The 19,075-nt window shown below is 34.6% G+C and overlaps 1 protein-coding gene across 4 annotated transcripts in view; it reads left to right on the top strand.

The window, feature by feature from the left end:
• The window catches only part of cnnm1 (cyclin and CBS domain divalent metal cation transport mediator 1), a 36,938-nt gene extending 19,120 nt beyond the window's left edge, over window positions 1-17,818 (top strand). Inside the window, exons 6-12 of one of the 4 annotated variants that reach the window (XM_088351931.1) lie at window positions 2,738-2,880; window positions 2,955-3,198; window positions 6,346-6,450; window positions 7,695-7,796; window positions 9,919-10,067; window positions 14,729-14,779; window positions 15,998-17,818. In XM_088351931.1, the coding sequence (XP_088208057.1) occupies window positions 2,738-2,880; window positions 2,955-3,198; window positions 6,346-6,450; window positions 7,695-7,796; window positions 9,919-9,998 (674 nt within the window). In that variant the 3' untranslated portion in view covers window positions 9,999-10,067; window positions 14,729-14,779; window positions 15,998-17,818. Of the gene's footprint in view, window positions 1-2,737; window positions 2,881-2,954; window positions 3,199-6,345; window positions 6,451-7,694; window positions 7,797-9,918; window positions 10,095-14,728 lie in introns of all 4 variants that reach the window. The other 3 variants (XM_088351930.1, XM_088351929.1, XM_088351928.1) reach the window with 3 other exon arrangements.
• Window positions 17,819-19,075: the final 1,257 nt, after the last annotated feature.

Below are 19,075 nucleotides of genomic sequence, written 5' to 3'. Positions count from 1 at the left end.
ACCGAAAATAAGCGTTCAGACTATTTTCTCAACCGCATCAAGCTTTCCTATTCCACTATTTTCAAAAGAAACGGCTCGCCTCTTCTTCACACTTTACACCAACCATATTGAATGGATGCACGAGATATTAAACAGTAAAAATGTCAAAGTTCTGCAAAGTTAGAGAAACAGTGCAGCGTGTTTACAAACGAACTAGGAAGTAGAAGCCGGATTTCTTGTTCCAGGTGGATGCTGGGTGACCTCTCATATTACTGTACTTGAAAAACGGTGCACACAATACAAAATCTAACTTACAGCTAGTCCAGATATTTTTTGACATCCCGAAAAAAATGTTCGTATCTACCATTTTACGTAAGTCGAATGGTCATAAGTAGGGGAGCGTCTGTACGTCTTAAGTTTAGTTTGGTCGTGACCCGCCCTCCCAGTGTAAAAGTACGTTTCAGCCATTTTGAGTTCCTTCTTCAATCCATCTACTATTGCTCGGAAGCTTCTATTACCACATAGGAAACGCAAATCCCTTGCCTTGGCACTAAAGTCAAACATCTGATCAAAAGAAAGGAACACTGCTGAGTTAGAAGCAATTCCCACTTTTTTGGCCACTCTGCGCGACACAATGGTCAGGATAGAAACTCATCGGAGGCGCTTCTACGGGGGAGGTCTGTTAGACCCCTTTAGGTGCACAAAAATGGAATGGAAAAGACAGTATCCCGGTATTGTGGAAAATTAGCTTTTTATGACATGTAAATCCCTGCAAAGTTTCGTGTGCAGCGCTGCAGCGACTGTGGGAAGAAAAGTAATTAGAAAGATACAATGGAGAGCGAATTTCCCAGTGGAGGAAGGCAACCTGACAAGGATTATGTGAGCTTAAACTGCTAAGTAAGCAGGAAAGGTTCATGTTAAAAGAGTCGTTTTGGTCGTCAAGTACAGATACATTTCAGGCTTGGGCTGGAAAAATAAATCATTGAAATATCTCTTTTAATCCAAAGTCCACAGTTCAAAAACTGCACAAGTATATAAAGTTAATCAAGCTAGCGCTTTACCAAATAGAGTAGGGCAGAAAGGACTTTTGTAGGTCATTACAGTAGCACCTTAAGACGAGAGTTTGATTTGTTCTCTGAGACTACTCAGATCTCAAATTATATAAAAATGTTGATGAGATATGCTCTGAAAATCAATTTTGATTAAAAAATTCAGAAACCTCTCCACTTTTTTGGGTAAATTTAACCCACGTTTTTCTGCCTTATTTTGAACAAAAAAAAATCCCTAAATAAGGTTGGTTTTGATTTTTTTTTCTCTTTTTCCCAAAATGACAAACGCGTTTAAAAAGAATAAACAACCATAAAACAAAGGATTAGTTTTGACCAGATTTCACCTACTTTTGTCCATTTCTGTGTGTTGTTATATGGAAAACAAACACTCACATCTGCGGTCCCTTCTCAAGGTTTCTTCATTTACTTCATGTTGAGGTTTTGAGTTTTCCCTTGCCCTCATGTAGGTTTTAGATCAGGGGATGGTGTAATAATAGTCTGTAATTTGCAATAGTCTGTGCAGCCCTTTGAGGCTTATTGTGATTAAGGGCGTCACAAATAAACATGACTTGACTTTAGGTAGATTTGTCATTTTGAGTTGAATAATAAGTTTTTCACATGAAACGTTAAAAACCGGTTTGTGTTTAAAAATGCATTTTTAAATCTGATGTTTATAAACAAGACCCCCAAATTAGGGGAGGAGACATCAACAGAATTTGAACTTGCAAAGAGAACAGGAAAGCTCCCAACCCTCGAATAAGAAATTCCAACCTTTTCTAAAAGCCCTCCCCTGACCCCTCTGCTTTTTATCAAATCTCCTTGGTTACTAAAAGCAGATCCACCCTAGAGGGTGTGGGTATCAAAGAACAGCAACATGATTGGCTAATAATGACAGTTACATAAACAGTGCATAATAGACACAATAGCAAACTGGCACCCTATGCAATCTCCTTTGCAGGTGTCCAATATTAAAAACCATAATAAACTTATCGGATGCTTTTGCTATTCTGCCTATTTCTAAAGTGTATTTCCTATTTTTGTAGTAATATTTCTCCAGTAGTTTTTTTTTATATTATTGTATTATGTATTTATATTTTGTTAGGATTTCAGTAGAAGTATATTTGATGTATTTTTTAAGCAGTATTTTAGTAGTATTTTGGTTATATTTCTTGAGTATTTTTGTATGTTACTGTAGATGTCTTTTTGTAGTATTTTGGAGTAAATAATTCTGTTGTTGTACTTTGTAATATAATATTTAATTTCCCCCTATGTTTGGGTCCGGAGCCTTCGCTCTGAAAATGCTGGTCTATTAGTGATCCCAAGAGCCAAGAAGAAATCCGCAGGTTCGAGAGCGTTCTACATTCGGGCTCCGGTGTTGTGGAATGCTCTGCCCCCTGAGATTCGATCTGCGACCTCAGTGGAAATGTTTAAATCTAGGTTTAAAACACACTTCTATTCTATAGCTTATGAATGACCTATATTTCACGTTGATGATATTTGTGTAATAATTGTTATTACAACATCTTTTGCAGTCTTGTCATCTTGGAAAGGGGATTACCTCATGTTGAGGTTTTCGAGGTTTTCCTTTCCCTCATGTCGGTTTTAGATCAGGGGATGGTGTAATAATAGTCCGTGCAACCCTTTGAGACTCCTTGAGATAAAGGGCGTCACAGATAAACATGACCTGACTTGACTATTTACCTTCGTAGGTCCGCGATACAACTCTCGAAGCAGTGGTCTAAACCAACCAGACTCGCTACTGAGTGGCGGCAGTATCGGTCAGCTCACAACGGGAGGATTTTATATACCGGACTACTCGGTCCGCCAGCTCACAGACCTGCAAATCATTAAGGTAACTGAATCAAAATTCTCTTACGAAGAACGTGACCTGAAGATGACACCAAACTCGGCATCTCTGTTTGGCAGATACTCAGAACGCACTACCAGAACGCCTTGACGGCCACACGTATGGACAGTTCCCCTCAGACGCCGGACCCTTTGGACTCGGACCCTAAAGGGAGGTCTTGCGTGGGGGAGGCCCGTTCGCATAGTATCGCCCTCCCCCTCATCGGCTCACACACCCGCTTGGGACTGGCAAGACTCGCTCAGTTGCATCCTCATGCGGGACTTCGCAGCACTTCCAGGCTTAATAAGAGAAATCGCATCGTTCGTAAGTTCATTCACTGCAATGAATGGATTATCCGGCAGATCATTTAGTTTATTTTAGGTAGTGTTTTTCTAAATATCATTATATTTTAAACTTGTTCTTCTGGTACAATTGTGAAAACAAATGTTTAAAGACACTATCTATCCATCTACCCTCGTCATATCGCTCGAGAGGAGTGACCGACAGCAAGACAGACACATACAAAAAACAAAGAAAATAAAAAAGGAAAAGGTAGCAAAAAAACACAAAAAAATTTGACCATGGCCAACCCAAATGCCCAGAAAAGTTAAGCACATCGGCACCCAAGTTGGTCATGCTTTCGTCCCTCCAGATGAAACGGGACACAAGACAGTGGCCATGTCACGCTTGTGTTCAACAGCAGGGCCCAACAGCTTTCACTGGTTTACCCCTGCAGCATCATACAGGTGCCCTGCCCATCCCTTAGAATGCATCTAAACATCCCACTATCCTTTCACAACACCTCTCCATTCATTCCTATCACCAACAAGAGCTCTAGCTTCCACTATATTTAGATCTCTTTTCCTGCAGTGCACTCATAACACCATCCATAAATGTCAATCACAGCCTTCCTCTTGGTCTCCTTCCATTTACTTCTGCCTTGTAGATCCTCTTCAACATTGGCTCCTCATCCATCCTTAATGTGTCCAAACCAACCCAGTACTCTCTTATCCATAAAAATACTAGAATGATAAAAAAGATCCGATGTGTTAAAGTACATAATATTTTTTTTTAGAAAATATGAAAAAGAAAAACGTCTACAAAAATATTATTATTTTTCACTCATATAGAATTTATTTTTCCAAATAATAAAATTCTGTTTAAAAATCGAAAATATTTTTTCTTATTTTACTTTGTGGTTTAAGAATTAGTCAAACAAGAAAAATATGTCACAAATATACATAATTTTAAGGATTGTTTTTATGATAATTGTTATGGTAAAATTTTTTTCCTGGTAAAATAGTGAAAATGTATATTTCAAAATAGCATAACGTTCTGGAATGGAAAATTCCATAATTTTGCTTATTTAAGAATTTCTCGAACTAAATTGTAAAATTAAACTGCAATATAAATAATGTTGTTTTTTTTTCACTAATTTTAGATAGTATAATTTTAAATAGATATACATAAACCCTTAGATTTTTGCTTTTTTGAAATATGATTTTTCCTATTTTGCATCGTGTTTTAAGAATAATTTTAGTATAAACAGAAAAATATGTTTAAAATGTATATCATTTTAGGGATAGTTTTTTCTAATAATTTGGATCTTTTTTATAATAAAATGTGAATATTTATTATTTGAAGAACAGCAAAATTGTGTTATATGGCATAATTTTGCTAATTTTAGGTTTTTCTTGAAATTAATCATAAAATAAAATAATAAATCAGCAGAAATTATTATAATATAATTGTCTAGTTTAAAATATTTAAAAACTCATTCTATTTTAAAATATGATTTTTGTATATTTTAAAATTGTACAAAATGATATTTTAAAATATTTACTTATTAGAAAATGTGTTTAAGAATGAGTAAAACCAGAAATAAAATTTGAGAATTGTTTTAATAAATTATTATTATGTTTTTAACTTGGTCTGCAACAAAAATATTGGTTTTATCATTATTTGTTAGTTTTTTTTATGTACTTTTACTTTTACTTTTAAATATTTATAAATGAAAAAAACATATTTTAAAATATTTTCTCACTTGAAATATGATTTTCCTTCTTTTGCAATGTATTTTTACAAATACCTTAGTAAACACAGAAAATTATATTCAAAAATACAAAAGTCAAGTATTGTTTATCTAATGTTTAAAATGTTTTAGCCCAGTATTTTTCTGGTAAAATGCAAATAAAAAATTATATAATTTTGCCCATTTTTAGTTTTTCTCATAATAAATAATACAATGAATATCATTTCAAATATTTTGAAATGTGAACTAAAGTAATAATTATAAATATTTGTTATTTGAAATAGCACTTTGTTATTTTACAAAGTGTTTTAAGAACCATTTTGGTAAAACAAGAAAAATCGTCATTTTTTTTGGTGCCAAAAATGAAAAACAAGCGCAGGTTGAAAAATAAACATTCATTTTGTGGTTATAAACAAAAATATTTTCTCATTTTTAAATAAATTTTTTCTTATTTTAAAACATAATATTTATTTCGTAAAACGAGAAATTGACAAACTTTTAATTTTTATTATCTTTTTAAATTAAAAACGAACTTAAATAAGCCAAATAACCAGCAAACGGAATAAGGTAGTTATATTTCAAAGGAGGATTATTTTATTTATTTTGAAGTCCATTTTATACCAGCTCAGTAGCCTAGATGGTAAGGCGCCCGCTTTGAGACTGGGAGGTCGGTGATTCGCGCCCCGGCCGAGTCATTCCTAAGACTTAAAAAGTGGTCGGCGGCGCCCTCTGTTGGCTGCGGCTGCATCGGCTCGCTACAACGGGTCAGGTGCAATCGACATTTCGTTCTGTGTACATTGTTACACAGAATGACAATACAAGGAAAATTATTATTATTATTATTATTATCCTCAGTTTTCCAATAATTTCTCCTGACTTTTTTCAAACGTGCTCAATTGTTGTCTAAAGCAACACGGCATCAATCTATGTAACACGACATAATGCTTGAGTAAAAATAGATTTGTTGCTACGTATATTTTATTGGATCCAATATTGCTGTTGCCATAGCGCTTTTTCATATACAGAAGGGCATCTCAAGTCCCAGTTTAATTAACTTTTACCATATTGCACCACAAGGTATTTACAAAACAACTGTCTGATGATATAGTCCAAGGTAATCACCTTCCGAAACTCAAGAAACGTGGCACGGACAATCTGTTCCAGTTTATATATTTATTTATTATTAAGGCTTAAAGGATTTCCCATAAGCCATCTGTACTCTGATGTCACTCCCTTAGTGTCAATGAGAAAAATCAGCAGATGGCTTTGACAGATTGTCAATAACAAAGACGAATGTCACCGCCGTTCATCAGACTTTAAATCACGTTGCACGTCATAAGAGTCGGTGCTTTTCAATTGAGAAGCTTTGACCTCAAAGGGTTCAGGTTTAATAGTCCTGCTAAACCCAAATTTTTTACATGTTTTTTTTTTTCGCGCAGGCAGCAAATCAGACGGCCAGCGCAGTCCCAATGACAGCGTGTTCCTCCGTATGGATGAGATTCCTTACATCCAAGAGGATCGACCTGAAAATTATGGAGAAAACGGTGAGAACCGTTTAAAGAATAAATAATACATCAGTGAAGGAAATAGGTATTTGAACACACTGGTATTTTGCCATTTCTCCCACTTAGAAATCATGGAGGGGTCTGAAATTTTCATCGTAGGTACATTGTCCACACTGAGAGAGATAAACTAAAAAGAAAAATTCAGAAATCACGATGCATTTTTTTTTAACAATTTATGTGTGTGATATGTGATTGTGGTTTAAGCAGGAGAACCTTTCGTGCCATGCATGATTTCAAATCATGATATATTAGTGTATTTCCTACAGTAACCTTGGAAACAGTGGTCCCAGCTCTTTGCTGCCCATTGGCCAACTCCTGTCGTGTAATTCCGGGCTGATTCCTCACCTTTCTTAGAATCATTGAGACCCCACGAGGTGATATCTTGCATGGGGCTCCACTCTGATCAGGTTATGTTTAGCTTCTTCCATTTTCAAATGATTGGTCCAACAGTGGACCCTTTTTCACCAAGCTGATTGGCAATTGCTCTGTAGCCCTTTCCAGCCTTGTTGAGGTGTACAATTTTGTCTCTGGTGTCTTTGGACAGCTCTTTGGTTTTTGCCATATTACAAGTTAAAGTCTTACTGATTAAATGGGGTTGACAAGTGTCTTTATGCAGCTAACAACCTCAAACAGGTGCATCTGATTCAGGATGACACACGGAGTGCAGGTGGACTTCTAATGGGCGGACTTACAGGTCTTCCAGGGTCAGAATTCTAGTTGATACACAGATGTTCAACTACTTATTTATCACACAAATAAATTGTTAAAAAAATCATGCATTGAGATCTCTGGATTTTCCTTTTTAGTTTATCTCTCTCACAGTGGAAGATGAAAATTGCAGACCCTTCCATGATGGGAGAAATAGCAAAATACCAGGGTGTTCAAATACTTCTTTTCTTCACTATACATTTATATATACATTTATATATACATATATACATATTTACATTTATATATAAATATATACATATATACATATACATATACATATATACATATACATATATACATATACACATATATTATATGATTTTGACAGCACTACAATATTTTGTTTTAATGAGCTCACATGTTGTCAGGAAATCGATGATAATGGAAGTTGTTAGTTACGTACACCTTTTTACTAGCGTTTTTTCAGATTTTTTTTGTAATATTAATTGTTTTAACTCGTATTTGAGCAAATAATTTTGTTGTAAAAAGCATATTTTTGTGCCTTATTTCAGACGTGCCTACAGATTCTCAGCCTTCCACCTCTCCTTATATAAGCTCTCGCTCTCAGTCCAGTTCAGAAGAGAACGTCGGCAAGAAAATTCTGCGGAAATTGAGTAAGTCGCGCATTTTTTAAGTGAACGTGACAAGTAATATAAGAAAGAAAAAGTATTTGAAAATAATTTAAAAAATTCAGTCTGCCGAATAAAACAATGTTAATTTTAAGTATTATTTTTTTCTAATGGGAAAAAACAATGTTAAAATGAGACATTATTTAAAAATTATTTTTAAAGAATACAGTCTGTCAAATGTAAATGTTAAGTATTTTGTTATGTAAGTGAAAACAAATAAAATGAGGGTAAAAATGAATTTTGTATATATATATATATATATATATATATATATATACAAAAGAAAAATGCTAATTATGAAATGTTTTCATTTTATTTGGAAAAAAAATTAAAATGAGAGAAACGTAGATTTAAAAATAAATAGGAAAAAAAAAATCTAGTCTGCCGAATTTTAAAAAAAGGCTAATTTCAAGTATTTTGTTCTATTGGGACAATTCTAAAATAAGGGAAAAATATTTTTTTTTAAAATATTCTAAAAAGCCAGTCCGTCAAATAAAAAAATGGTAAGTATTTTGTTCTATTATTATTATTATTATTTTTATTATTATTTTATCTCGTATTTAAAAATGGGGTTAAAGTATTTAAAAGTAATTTTGAAAATAAGTCATATTTATTTTTCACCAAAAAACTAGTCTGCCAAATGAAATAGAAAGCAAATTTTTGGTATTTTTGATTAGAATTTTTTTTTTTTAATGTGAAAAAAAAATCAGCCAAATTAAAAGTAAAATGCTTATTTTAAGTATTTTTTCTGTTGGAAAAAAACTGCGTCAAAATGAGAAAAGAAATATTTAGAAATGATTAAAAAATCTGCTAAATATGAGTATTTTCTATTGGGAAAAAAAATAAAATGTGAAAAACATTAAAAATGCAAATTTTAGGGATATTTTCCTTCTTTTACAAGAGAATGGTAAATGATTAAAAGCAGAATTGTCTAGATACAAATGGTAAATAGTTTGCATTTATATAGCGCTTTTCAAGTCAATCAAGACCTCCCAAAGCGCTTTACAACGTGCTTCACACCCATTCACACACACACACACACACACACACACACCAATAGCGGCCATGCAGCCATGCAAGGCGCCGACCTGCTTATTGGGAGCATTAGGTATTCAGTGTCTCGCCCAAGCACACTTTGACAAATAACACGGAGGAGCCGGGAATCGAACCTGCGACCTCTGCAATTATTTTGATCTTAATTTTTTCTTCCCTCAGGGAAACAAATATTCTTAAAATCAGAAGAAAATCATATCAAAAAATATTACACAAAAAAAATCCAGCATCTACTAAATTTGAGTATTTTCTATTGGGAAAAAAAATGTGAAAAATATTATTAGAAAGAAAAATCCAAATAAAATAAAATGCTAATTTTAGGAATATTTTCCTTCTATTACTAAAGAATGGTAAATGATTAAAATGTGCAGAATTGTCTAGATACGAGGAGATGCAATCAATTTGTATCACAATTATTCTTAAAATGAGAATAAAATAATATAAAAAAATATAAAATAAGAGACAATTGCAATCTTATAAATTAGAAATAAAATGCAAATTTTAAGAAAAAAATATTTAGAAATGATTAAAAAATCCGGTCTGCCCAATAAAATCTACAAAAATCGAAGTTTTTTCTATTGGGAAAAATAAAATAGAATGTGAGAAACATTATTTAAAAAAATCCATCTGCCAAGTAAATGGTAAATGATCTACATTTATACAGCGCTTTTCTTCCTGTGAGAGAGATAAACTAAAAAAAAAAAAAATACAGAAATTACAATGCATTTTTACAATGCTAATTTTAGGGATATTTTCCTTCTTTTACTAAAGAATTTTAATTGATTAAAATGAGCAGAATTATCTAGATACAAGGAGCTGCAATTCATTTAGATCTTAATTTTTCTTCCCTAAGGGAAACAATGATTCTTAAAATCAGAACAAAATTATATTTAAAAAAATTAAATAAGAAAAAAAACTCATTTGAGGATTCTTTTTCCTACTGAACAGAGAATGTGGAAATAAAGAAATAAAGTTATTTAAAAAACAAATACAGAAAACGAGCTTACTGTTATGTCAACAGAGCAAGATTACTTACAACATATTTTGTTTCCAGGTCACAAGAGAAGGAAAAAGTCCCGTGACGGAGAAAAGAGCTTGGAGGAAGGTCTGGAGCAACCTCCAGTGAAAAGCTAGCGCACTTCTTATCCTCATCAGAGGGCCCCGTCGTTTCGACTCCCAGGATGCAACGGGGCCTCCCTCACGGTGTGCTGTAGTTACCAGTGATCTCAGGTCTCTACGGATTCTTTGTCCCCAATTCGCCTTCCCCTGCTCCCTTCTCGTCTGTGATGGAGAAAATAAGGGAACCAGGGGAAAAAATAGAACTCCAGCGGAGAATTCTTAAAAGCAATATAGTGGCTTCATCGCCACTTAGTGGAAGGACCTAAAGCCTTTGATATAGCTTTCACATACGTTGGTGCCAATGCTGGGTAGTTGAGTTAGTGCTGATGGCGAAAGTAAAGGGAACCATGCGGTTGTTCCAATAGGTACTTTTGCGTTATTACACAAAGGTTGAATCGAAGCAACTAGACTATTGACACTATTTGTGTGAAAGGTGTACAAAGTTATTTATATAGTGCCAACACTTTACCCTTGGGTAAAAAAAATAAACCCAATTCAGGTAAAAAAATGATCTACCACTTGGTGGTTTTGTACAAAATTAACTAATCTTTTGGGTTGTTTAAAAACGAAATTACACTGTATGATTTCTTTAGCTTGTTTTATTCAACACAACTCAATGTATTCCGTTGTTTTTTTAACAATTTCACCGAAATCTACCGATTATTTTAAACAAAATGGGGTAAAGTTCAAATCAAGCTTAAGCAAACAGTCTAATTTTTCTGGTAGATTTGGATGAGGATTTCTTTTTGTGTGTTCGGTCAGAATTAGGTTTTTTTTAGGTTTTTATTACAGAATATTCTGGGCACAAATGAGCTACAGAACAATTGCTATGAAATTCAAAATACAAATAATCATAACCAACTTTAAGGTATATCAATTGTACCCCTCCCCATAGATATAGATAAATATTAGTGACGATACCTGTGTAATATACCTTCAATATTTAAATTAGTATTCTTCATTGTGCAACAGCCACTAGTTGGCAAACAATACTGATCTCTTCCACCGTAACCTGTACTGTAAAATAATCAATCACCACCGATAACTTGTACTGTTACCCTCCCATCAATATTTAAAATGAGCAAACTTGTTTTTAAAATGCAAGTGGAAGTTAATTTTGCTCGTTATAAGTATTCTTTATATTGTATTATATTTAAATGAGAATAAAATCATTACAATATCAAGTAATAAAAAAATCCAGTTGGCCAAATTTAAAAACATGTTCATATTAAGTTGTTTTTTTCAAACAAAACAATTTTAATATAAGAAAAACATTATTTTAAAATAATACATTTAAAAAAAATCAATTCTCTCACATTTTTTAAAAAATACAACGTTTTATATAGAAGGTATTTTGTTCCATAAGGGAGGAAAAAATAAATGCGGAAAAAAAATATTAATATCATAAAATACATTTATTTCATAAAATGAGCTACAAAACACAATACCTGTAATCATACCCAACGTCTGCGTACGTAAATTCTACCCCTCCTCATAGTTATGGATAATTATAAAAAGACAACTAATATCTCGCTGTAAAATTCACAAGTAAAATGTCGTAATGGCTGACAAATACTTTTATACTGGGAGGACAGCCTATTAGTTGAAACGAAACTTAAGGAAATAACTGAAGTGGAAAATCCCCAAATTTGTCCAACCCGTTTTATAAAAGTACTGATATAATTCAACGACACTTTCTGCCTACAAAATAAAACACAGCTGTAATCATGGATAGAGCTGAAAAATAACCACGTAAATTAATAAATCAAGAACTCAAACAACTACGACTAAACATATTTCTAAGTTGTTAATTATGACTAAATAAATGACTCACTCAAACTTCAACTTCAAATATGTTATATGTACAACATACAGCACAGATGAAATTACTTTATCTTTCCCGTGTACAAAAATGCAATAAATAAGCTACAAATAACAACACGTACGCATGTAAAAATATATGTCCTGTGATGTGTCTTGGGCAAGTACAGCTTGGCGGCACCCATCCCTTTCCAGGCCAGTCTTGGGCTGTACTTGCCCAAGACACACCACAGGAAATGGTGCCCCTCCAACCTACCAAAAATATATACGGTTTAGAATAAAAAATAATGTCCTTGAGCCTGCTAGTTCTGGCTTTGAGACTCCACAGTCTTATCTCTGACACACACACACACACACACACACACACACACACACACACACACACACACACACACACATATATATATATATATATATATATATATATATATATATATATATATATATATATATATATATATATATATATATATATATATATATATATATATATATATAGTGACACATTTTTGTGTAACAGTTTCAATAAAATGACCCAACTTTTGGGCTATTTTGTACCGTATGAGCAAAAGTTTTGGGGGGTTGGTAAAGACAAAAAAAAAAACATTTATCCAAGTCATAAAAAACTAAACAGTTTTGTACACGAATTGTTTTGTTCTTAAAAATATTTTGGGGTTTTGTTCCAAACAAAACAACCAAAATGTTTGCCCTGTCCACTCTTAACCCAAATTGGCTTATTTTTTTAACCAAGTGGTTTTATAGTGCACCTCTACTCATCTTAATTGAAGGTGTTTTTTTGTGTGTGGCAATTTAGCATAATATCCACTAAAATGTGACCACCCTTCAATGTCCTTCAGTGCAGTGTTTCTCAACTGGTGGTTAGGACCCAAAAGTGGGTCGGAGACCTGTTTTCAGTGAGTCGTAGGCCTTTTCCTCAACAAAATAATGCTAAGAAGAAAAAATGGAGGGCCAATCACACTCCTTAACAGTAGATGGTGATAATGCCGTGCTTGATTTCTTCTACCTGTGAGAGGGACCACATCTCATTTTATTGTGATTTCATTGGTTTTACTTCTTTCTTTCTTTTTATTAGAAAATGTGTTTAAGAATGAGTAAAACCAGAAAAAAAATATTATTTAAAAAAAAGAATACATTTGAGAATTGTTTTAATAGATTATTATGTTTTTAACTTGGTCTGCAACAAAAATATTGGTTTTATCATTATTTGTTAGGTAAAAGTACATCTTTTTTTCTTGATTTGGGTCACAGCTTGTCATTAGGGTCATACCAGTCGAGAACCACTGCTTTAGTACTTATCATCAGCATCATTGACCGTGCACGAAAGTTTATATACATATAAAAAAACGCAAACCAGTTAGTGCACGTTTACCATCAGCAAAAGTGTCATCTCTGAAACATGCAACTGGGATTGTTTGCCAATTGTGTCATAATGGCGCCATCTAGTGCCAATACACAAAAAAAAGAACTCTTAAATGTACAGATTAAAAGCACAATTTTTACAGTATATTTAAGAAATAAAACCTATAAGAGCCATATTCTCCTTAACTTGAACGACTAATTGTAACTCCCTCAGACTTTAGCGGGACTTGCACAATTTTCAAAATAAGACACTTTCTTACTACCGGTAGTTTGTTTTTACTTGAGATAACCGTATAGCAATATGTACAGTTAGAATAGAATAGAATATACCTTTATTGTCATTGTTACAAAATGGGCATATTGTCATGTTGTCATATTGTGACAACGAAATTGGGCATGACACTCCAGTTTCGCACATTCACAGTGAGGTAAAAAACCCAAGAAGATAAAGGAACAGAGAAGATAAGGTTAGAAAACAAGGAGACTTCAATTAGCATCAGATGCTAGTACCAATTCTGTCTTTGCATGTGTTTTCTGTGCTTGTGTAAATTTAGGCACACTCATGATGACGCTATGCTAGTGCAATAAGACAATGCTGTACTACTTTAACTAACGCTTCTTATATGTACAATACAAAATTCAAGGCATATTTAAAGGGACAGTGTGTAATATTGAGTGCCTCCTAATAAGCCAAAAATACATGAACTATCATACCAATTTTTATAAATATTTAAGTTGCAGATTTCATACCTAATAGGTGCCGCCAAGTTTGTCTGGCATCTGTGCTCATTTGGAACTGTGGTTCATGTGCATTAGAGAATACAGTGCCATCTACTGGTCAAATATTACACAATGTAACTTAAAAAAAAGCCCCAAATATAAAAGTTTTCCAATTACAGTAGACTCCCGGGATACAGCGTACCCGCCTTCCAATGTTTTCACTTTACGATGTGGAATATTTGATTGGCTCCTCCTGCTATGGTATTTTCCCCGACATACGACATTAACAAATTGTTTTTGGTGCTCAAAAACTTAACAAACTAAAGCATTGCAGTGTTTGTGTCACAACCCTGTGCTATTTACAGACGTCATAAAAGATGCTGATCTGCTATTGGTTGACAACACAGCTTCATGAAAAGAATGATATGCTATTGGCTGAACTCCCTCCCACCATGCCTTTTTCTCTCTTCATTTAGTTAAGAATGTCGTGTTCTTCATCAAGAAAATGCAAGTTAATGCATTCAAATATGTTATTATTTTTATATTGTATTTATTTGCCATGGGTCCCAAGCTTGCAATGATGCTTAAGGGAGTACCAAAAACATGATAACCATGAAAACAAAGCTTGTGATTACTAAGAAATACGAAGAAGCACTTTCATTGTTAATCTTTCTAAGGTGTCTGACCATTAACATTTGAAAATAGGGACACTCATTAAGAACAAGAACGCTATTTAAGCAACGGAGTCTTCTAAGAGCATGATAATTCTTGGTGAAAATTTTAGTGTCAATTTAAATTGTAATCTCGTGTCCTCTCCTTCCTAGGCATCCACCCACTAGCTCCACTCTACCAGCTCAATTTATATAGCACCAAAGGTAAATAAGATTACATGTATATTATGTAATTTAATCTGTCATAATTACTTTATGCAGTTTGTTATTCTAATGTATTTTTTCTGGGTTACTGGCCATTCGGACTGTGTTAGTTAATTACCATGTGTTTATATCCCCCGCCATAAGGCAATTTAACTTTACGACCCCAATTTCAAACGGATTAATGTCACATCCCGGGGTCGACTGTATGTACAACAGTCTATAAATACTACAGCCTCCCGGAAATAATTTTGTTCACCTTCAGAGGTTCTAAAACTTTGTTATATATCGACAATGCCCATCACTATTAATGATTTTTAAAAGGATGAGCTATTATAAATTTCACCCATCCAAAAACCCATTGATGTTTTACATGCACGTGATGCCTAAGCCCAACTATTAATACAGGACATTTGCTCATAATGGCACGTAATCCGACCAAAAAGTCAATATTCTGCCTGAGTGCATCCAGAACACATCACAAGAGAAATAATATTTAGTCACCAGTTGTCTTTTAACACTATAGCGGTCTGCATACAGACTATTAGAGGTAAGATCGGGTCAAAATAATTCAGCCCGACCCGACCTGCTGGTATATAAACGGAAAAGAAAATCAAATTCTGCAGATTGCAAACTGCAAATAGTGAAATATTTGGCCAAAAAAATCTGGGAAAACGTTTGTAAAGTTTGTAAGCTATTGGCAAGAAGCGGAAATGATGTCTGACGTGAGGGAGGTGGAAGGAGGAACCCGCGCGTCTTTCACCGAGGGAGAAAATGTCAGTTAAGTAAGCATTTTGTCCATCTAAATCACGGGTGGCGAACACACGGTCTTGGCCAATAAGAATCCGGCTCTTTGCCTCATCATATTTTCTATATACTGTGGCCTTTGCCTCGTTTCATGTTTAGTTTTTCCCCTCTTAAACCACACTTGAATCCATCAGAGTTAATAACAAATAATAAATAATATTTTTAAATTAATTTGGCAGATTTGTTGTTTTTATGCTGCTCCGGACCCATAACTGACTGCCAATCATCTGCGTAGGTTACGTCTAATGCCGGGAAATTAAGTAAACATTTCATGAGCGTGGAGACTGTTCTCCTCATGGTCAAAATGCAAAGCGAAACGGAAATATGAAGATGAACACAAGCATTTCAGGAAGAATGGGAAGATGCTTACGTTTTTGTTGAACGGAATGGCAAATCACTCTGTTTATTATGCAGTACCACAATATCCCATTTCAAGACTTCAAATCTTCAGCGTCATTTTAGCACAGCCCATGCTAATATTGACACGGAATTCCCCAAAGGTACTGATTTATTTAGATTCTAAATAATGACTTGGGTAAAAGTAAGTGCATGCTGTGTATATCCTTCATGTAGGGAAAGAAAAACGGAGATAGAGAGAGCGAGAGAGAGGGAAGCCTGACCGGCTCGACTTCATGATTGACATTTGAAGCCAGAACCGGGACGGGGTCGGGCTCTGGCCTCAGATCTTACCTGACCTGAATCTTGATATGGTGAGATATTTATTTATATAAAAGCAGAAAGAAACTTGGTAAAGCATGTAAGCTATTGGCAAGAAGCAGAAATGACGTCTGACGTGAGGGAGGTGGAAGGAGGAAGCCGCGCTTCTTTCACCCCGAAGTGGAAAATTTCTTTAGATTAAAAGATTTGGAGTTAAACTGATAGTTTGGTCAGCATTTTCTTTATCTAAATAATTACTTGAGTAAAAATAAGTCAAGTCATATTTTTTGTATAGCCCTTGATCACAAAAAGTCTCAAAGGGCTGCACAGAACACAAAAACAACAAAAAATAACTAGTAAAATATAGCATCAGCTATATAAAATATTTTTGTGGGAACAGGAATACTTTCAGCAAAATATAGAAAAAGTAAACATGTAACTTGGTTAAATATGCCAAATGCTAAATATGATCCAATAAACCAAAAAATAAATTTAATTTAAAAGTAGATTAAAATAATAAACGTAAATTCAAGTGCTTTAATAAACAGTCGCACATTCACAGCCCCAATACTTATCGTAACAGGCTCTGCAAGTATAATAATAACAACAATAGTGATATTAATAAAGTAATATAAGCACTGTAAGCCTAAATCCACTGTGAAATCACTATATCCTTAGGGATGCAGATGACACAAGAAAAGGCACCCGATATCATCTCATTATCACACAATTTCTAGGGTACCAGAGACAAATGTTAGTAAGAAAATAGGGAAAACAATGTCGTCCTGAAAGATATAAATAAACAAAAAAAGCACAGCGAGGGGAAAAAAGTAAGCGCATGCTGTGTAGATCCTCCACAAAGGGAAAGGAATAAAAATGTAATGATTAGCATTTCAAGCCCGAACCCGACCTGAATTTCGGAGTGGGTTTGAGGCCAGGCCCAAGATCTTACCTCTACTGAGACTATTAACAAGCTAAATGCAATTAGTTAGGGCAGAAAGAATTGAATTGCATGTTTATAAAATTCCCTTTTGTGAATTCTGCATGCTGAAACAAGGGGTAGTGCATGAGTTATCACCCCAAAATAAATAAATTCAAATACTATTATCATACAAAAGTAGATTTTCTGCTTCGGGAAAATCAGCGAGAGATTGAATCATCCGACTTTTGAATTGAGTGGATCTGCTCCAGGAAAACCTTGAAAGTTGGGTCGATATGAATGAAAAAGCAATATGACGCGCGAGCTGACGTCAAGCCTCTTTTGAACACGAATAGTGATAATAGAGTCCATCTGCAGAGGGTTAGAAAGTACAAGGGATAATGCTTATGCACTCTAAAATGTCATTTCGAAATGAGGAACATTTTGCCAGTAGAAGCTCTCCGAGGAACAAAGGGAAACCTTGGTTTTAAATAGAATTCATATAGACAATAGAATTGTTTTTATCTATTTTTTTTATATCTATCATCTATGTGGAACTGCTGTATGTTTATTTTTTGGTCATTTATGATTTTTGGATGACTGTGAACGACAGAAATGTAATAAAAATGAACAACCTATGAATAAAATTCAACAAATTATATGATCATTATGAAAAATAAAATATACTAACATACTATGGTGTTTTATTTGTAGGTTTTTCCTTATTTCTAATAAACTATCCATGCATCCATCTATCCATCATCTGCACCGATTATCCTCAGTAGGGTCGCGGGGGTGCTGGAGCCCATCCCAGCAGTCTTCGGGCAGTGGGCAGGGGACATCCTGAACTGGTTGCCAGCCAATCGCAGGGCACACAGGGACAGACAATTCGCTCGCTCATTCACACCTAGGGACAATTTGGACCGGCCAATTAACCTGACATGCATGTTTTTGGAATGTGGGAGGAGACCGGAGTGTCCGGAGGAAACCCACGCAAGCACGGGGAGAACATGCAAACTCCACACAGGAGGTTCGATCTCCTGACCTCAGAACTGTGCCGCACACGCGCTAACCACTGCGCCGCCGCGCTGCACGCTAATAAACTATTATATTCTAAATGTTTATCCTGTCATATTTTTGCAACAGAGGGATAGTAAGCTTTTCAAAAATATTCTACTAAACTTGGTGTATTGCAGCAGTATCTTCACACGTTCAAATGAAAACCAGCTTTGTTTAGTTAATTTTGTATTTTACAACAAATTAATAGAACAGAATTATCTTCATTGTCATTGATATGGTTGTAATTTATGCCTATCCATCCATCCATCCATTATCTGCACCGCTTATCCTCAGTAGGGTCGCGGGGGTGCTGGAGCCCATCTCAGCTAACTTCGGGCAGTGGGCAGGGGACACCCTGAACTGGTTGCCTGCCAGTCGCAGAGCACATAGAGACGGACAGCACACTCACTCATTAACACCTCGGGACAATTTGGACCGGCCAATTAACATGACATGCATGTTTTTGGAATGTGGGAGGAAACCCAAGCAAGCACAGCGAGAACATGCAAACTCCACACAGGAAGGTTTGATCTCACGACCTCAGAACTGTGCCGCACACTAGCTAACCACTGTGCTGCCGTGCTGCCCTGTAGTTTATGTATGCAACAAATTAGACATGACACTCCAGGGTAAAACATGTTATAAAGGATAAATAGGCAAAAAAAATAAATGTCAACGTAGTGTTTAGTACAGGGTTCCTACAGCTTAAGTCAATTTAAATTCAAGACTTTTAAAAACTTTTTAAATTCCTTTTCAAATCAAATTTAAGACTAACTCGACAAAAACAAACTAAACATAAAAAACACTACATCAATTACAGGCAATTTTATTAAACAAATGTTTGTTTGATTTTTAAA

Source organism: Urocampus carinirostris, chromosome 13 (assembly GCF_059441175.1).
Source record: "Urocampus carinirostris isolate Australia breed hairy pipefish chromosome 13, RoL_Ucar_1.0, whole genome shotgun sequence".
NCBI classification, from domain to species: domain Eukaryota; kingdom Metazoa; phylum Chordata; class Actinopteri; order Syngnathiformes; family Syngnathidae; genus Urocampus; species Urocampus carinirostris.
Note: the sequence above shows the minus strand (reverse complement) of the source record. Positions and strands in the feature narration are given on the sequence as shown.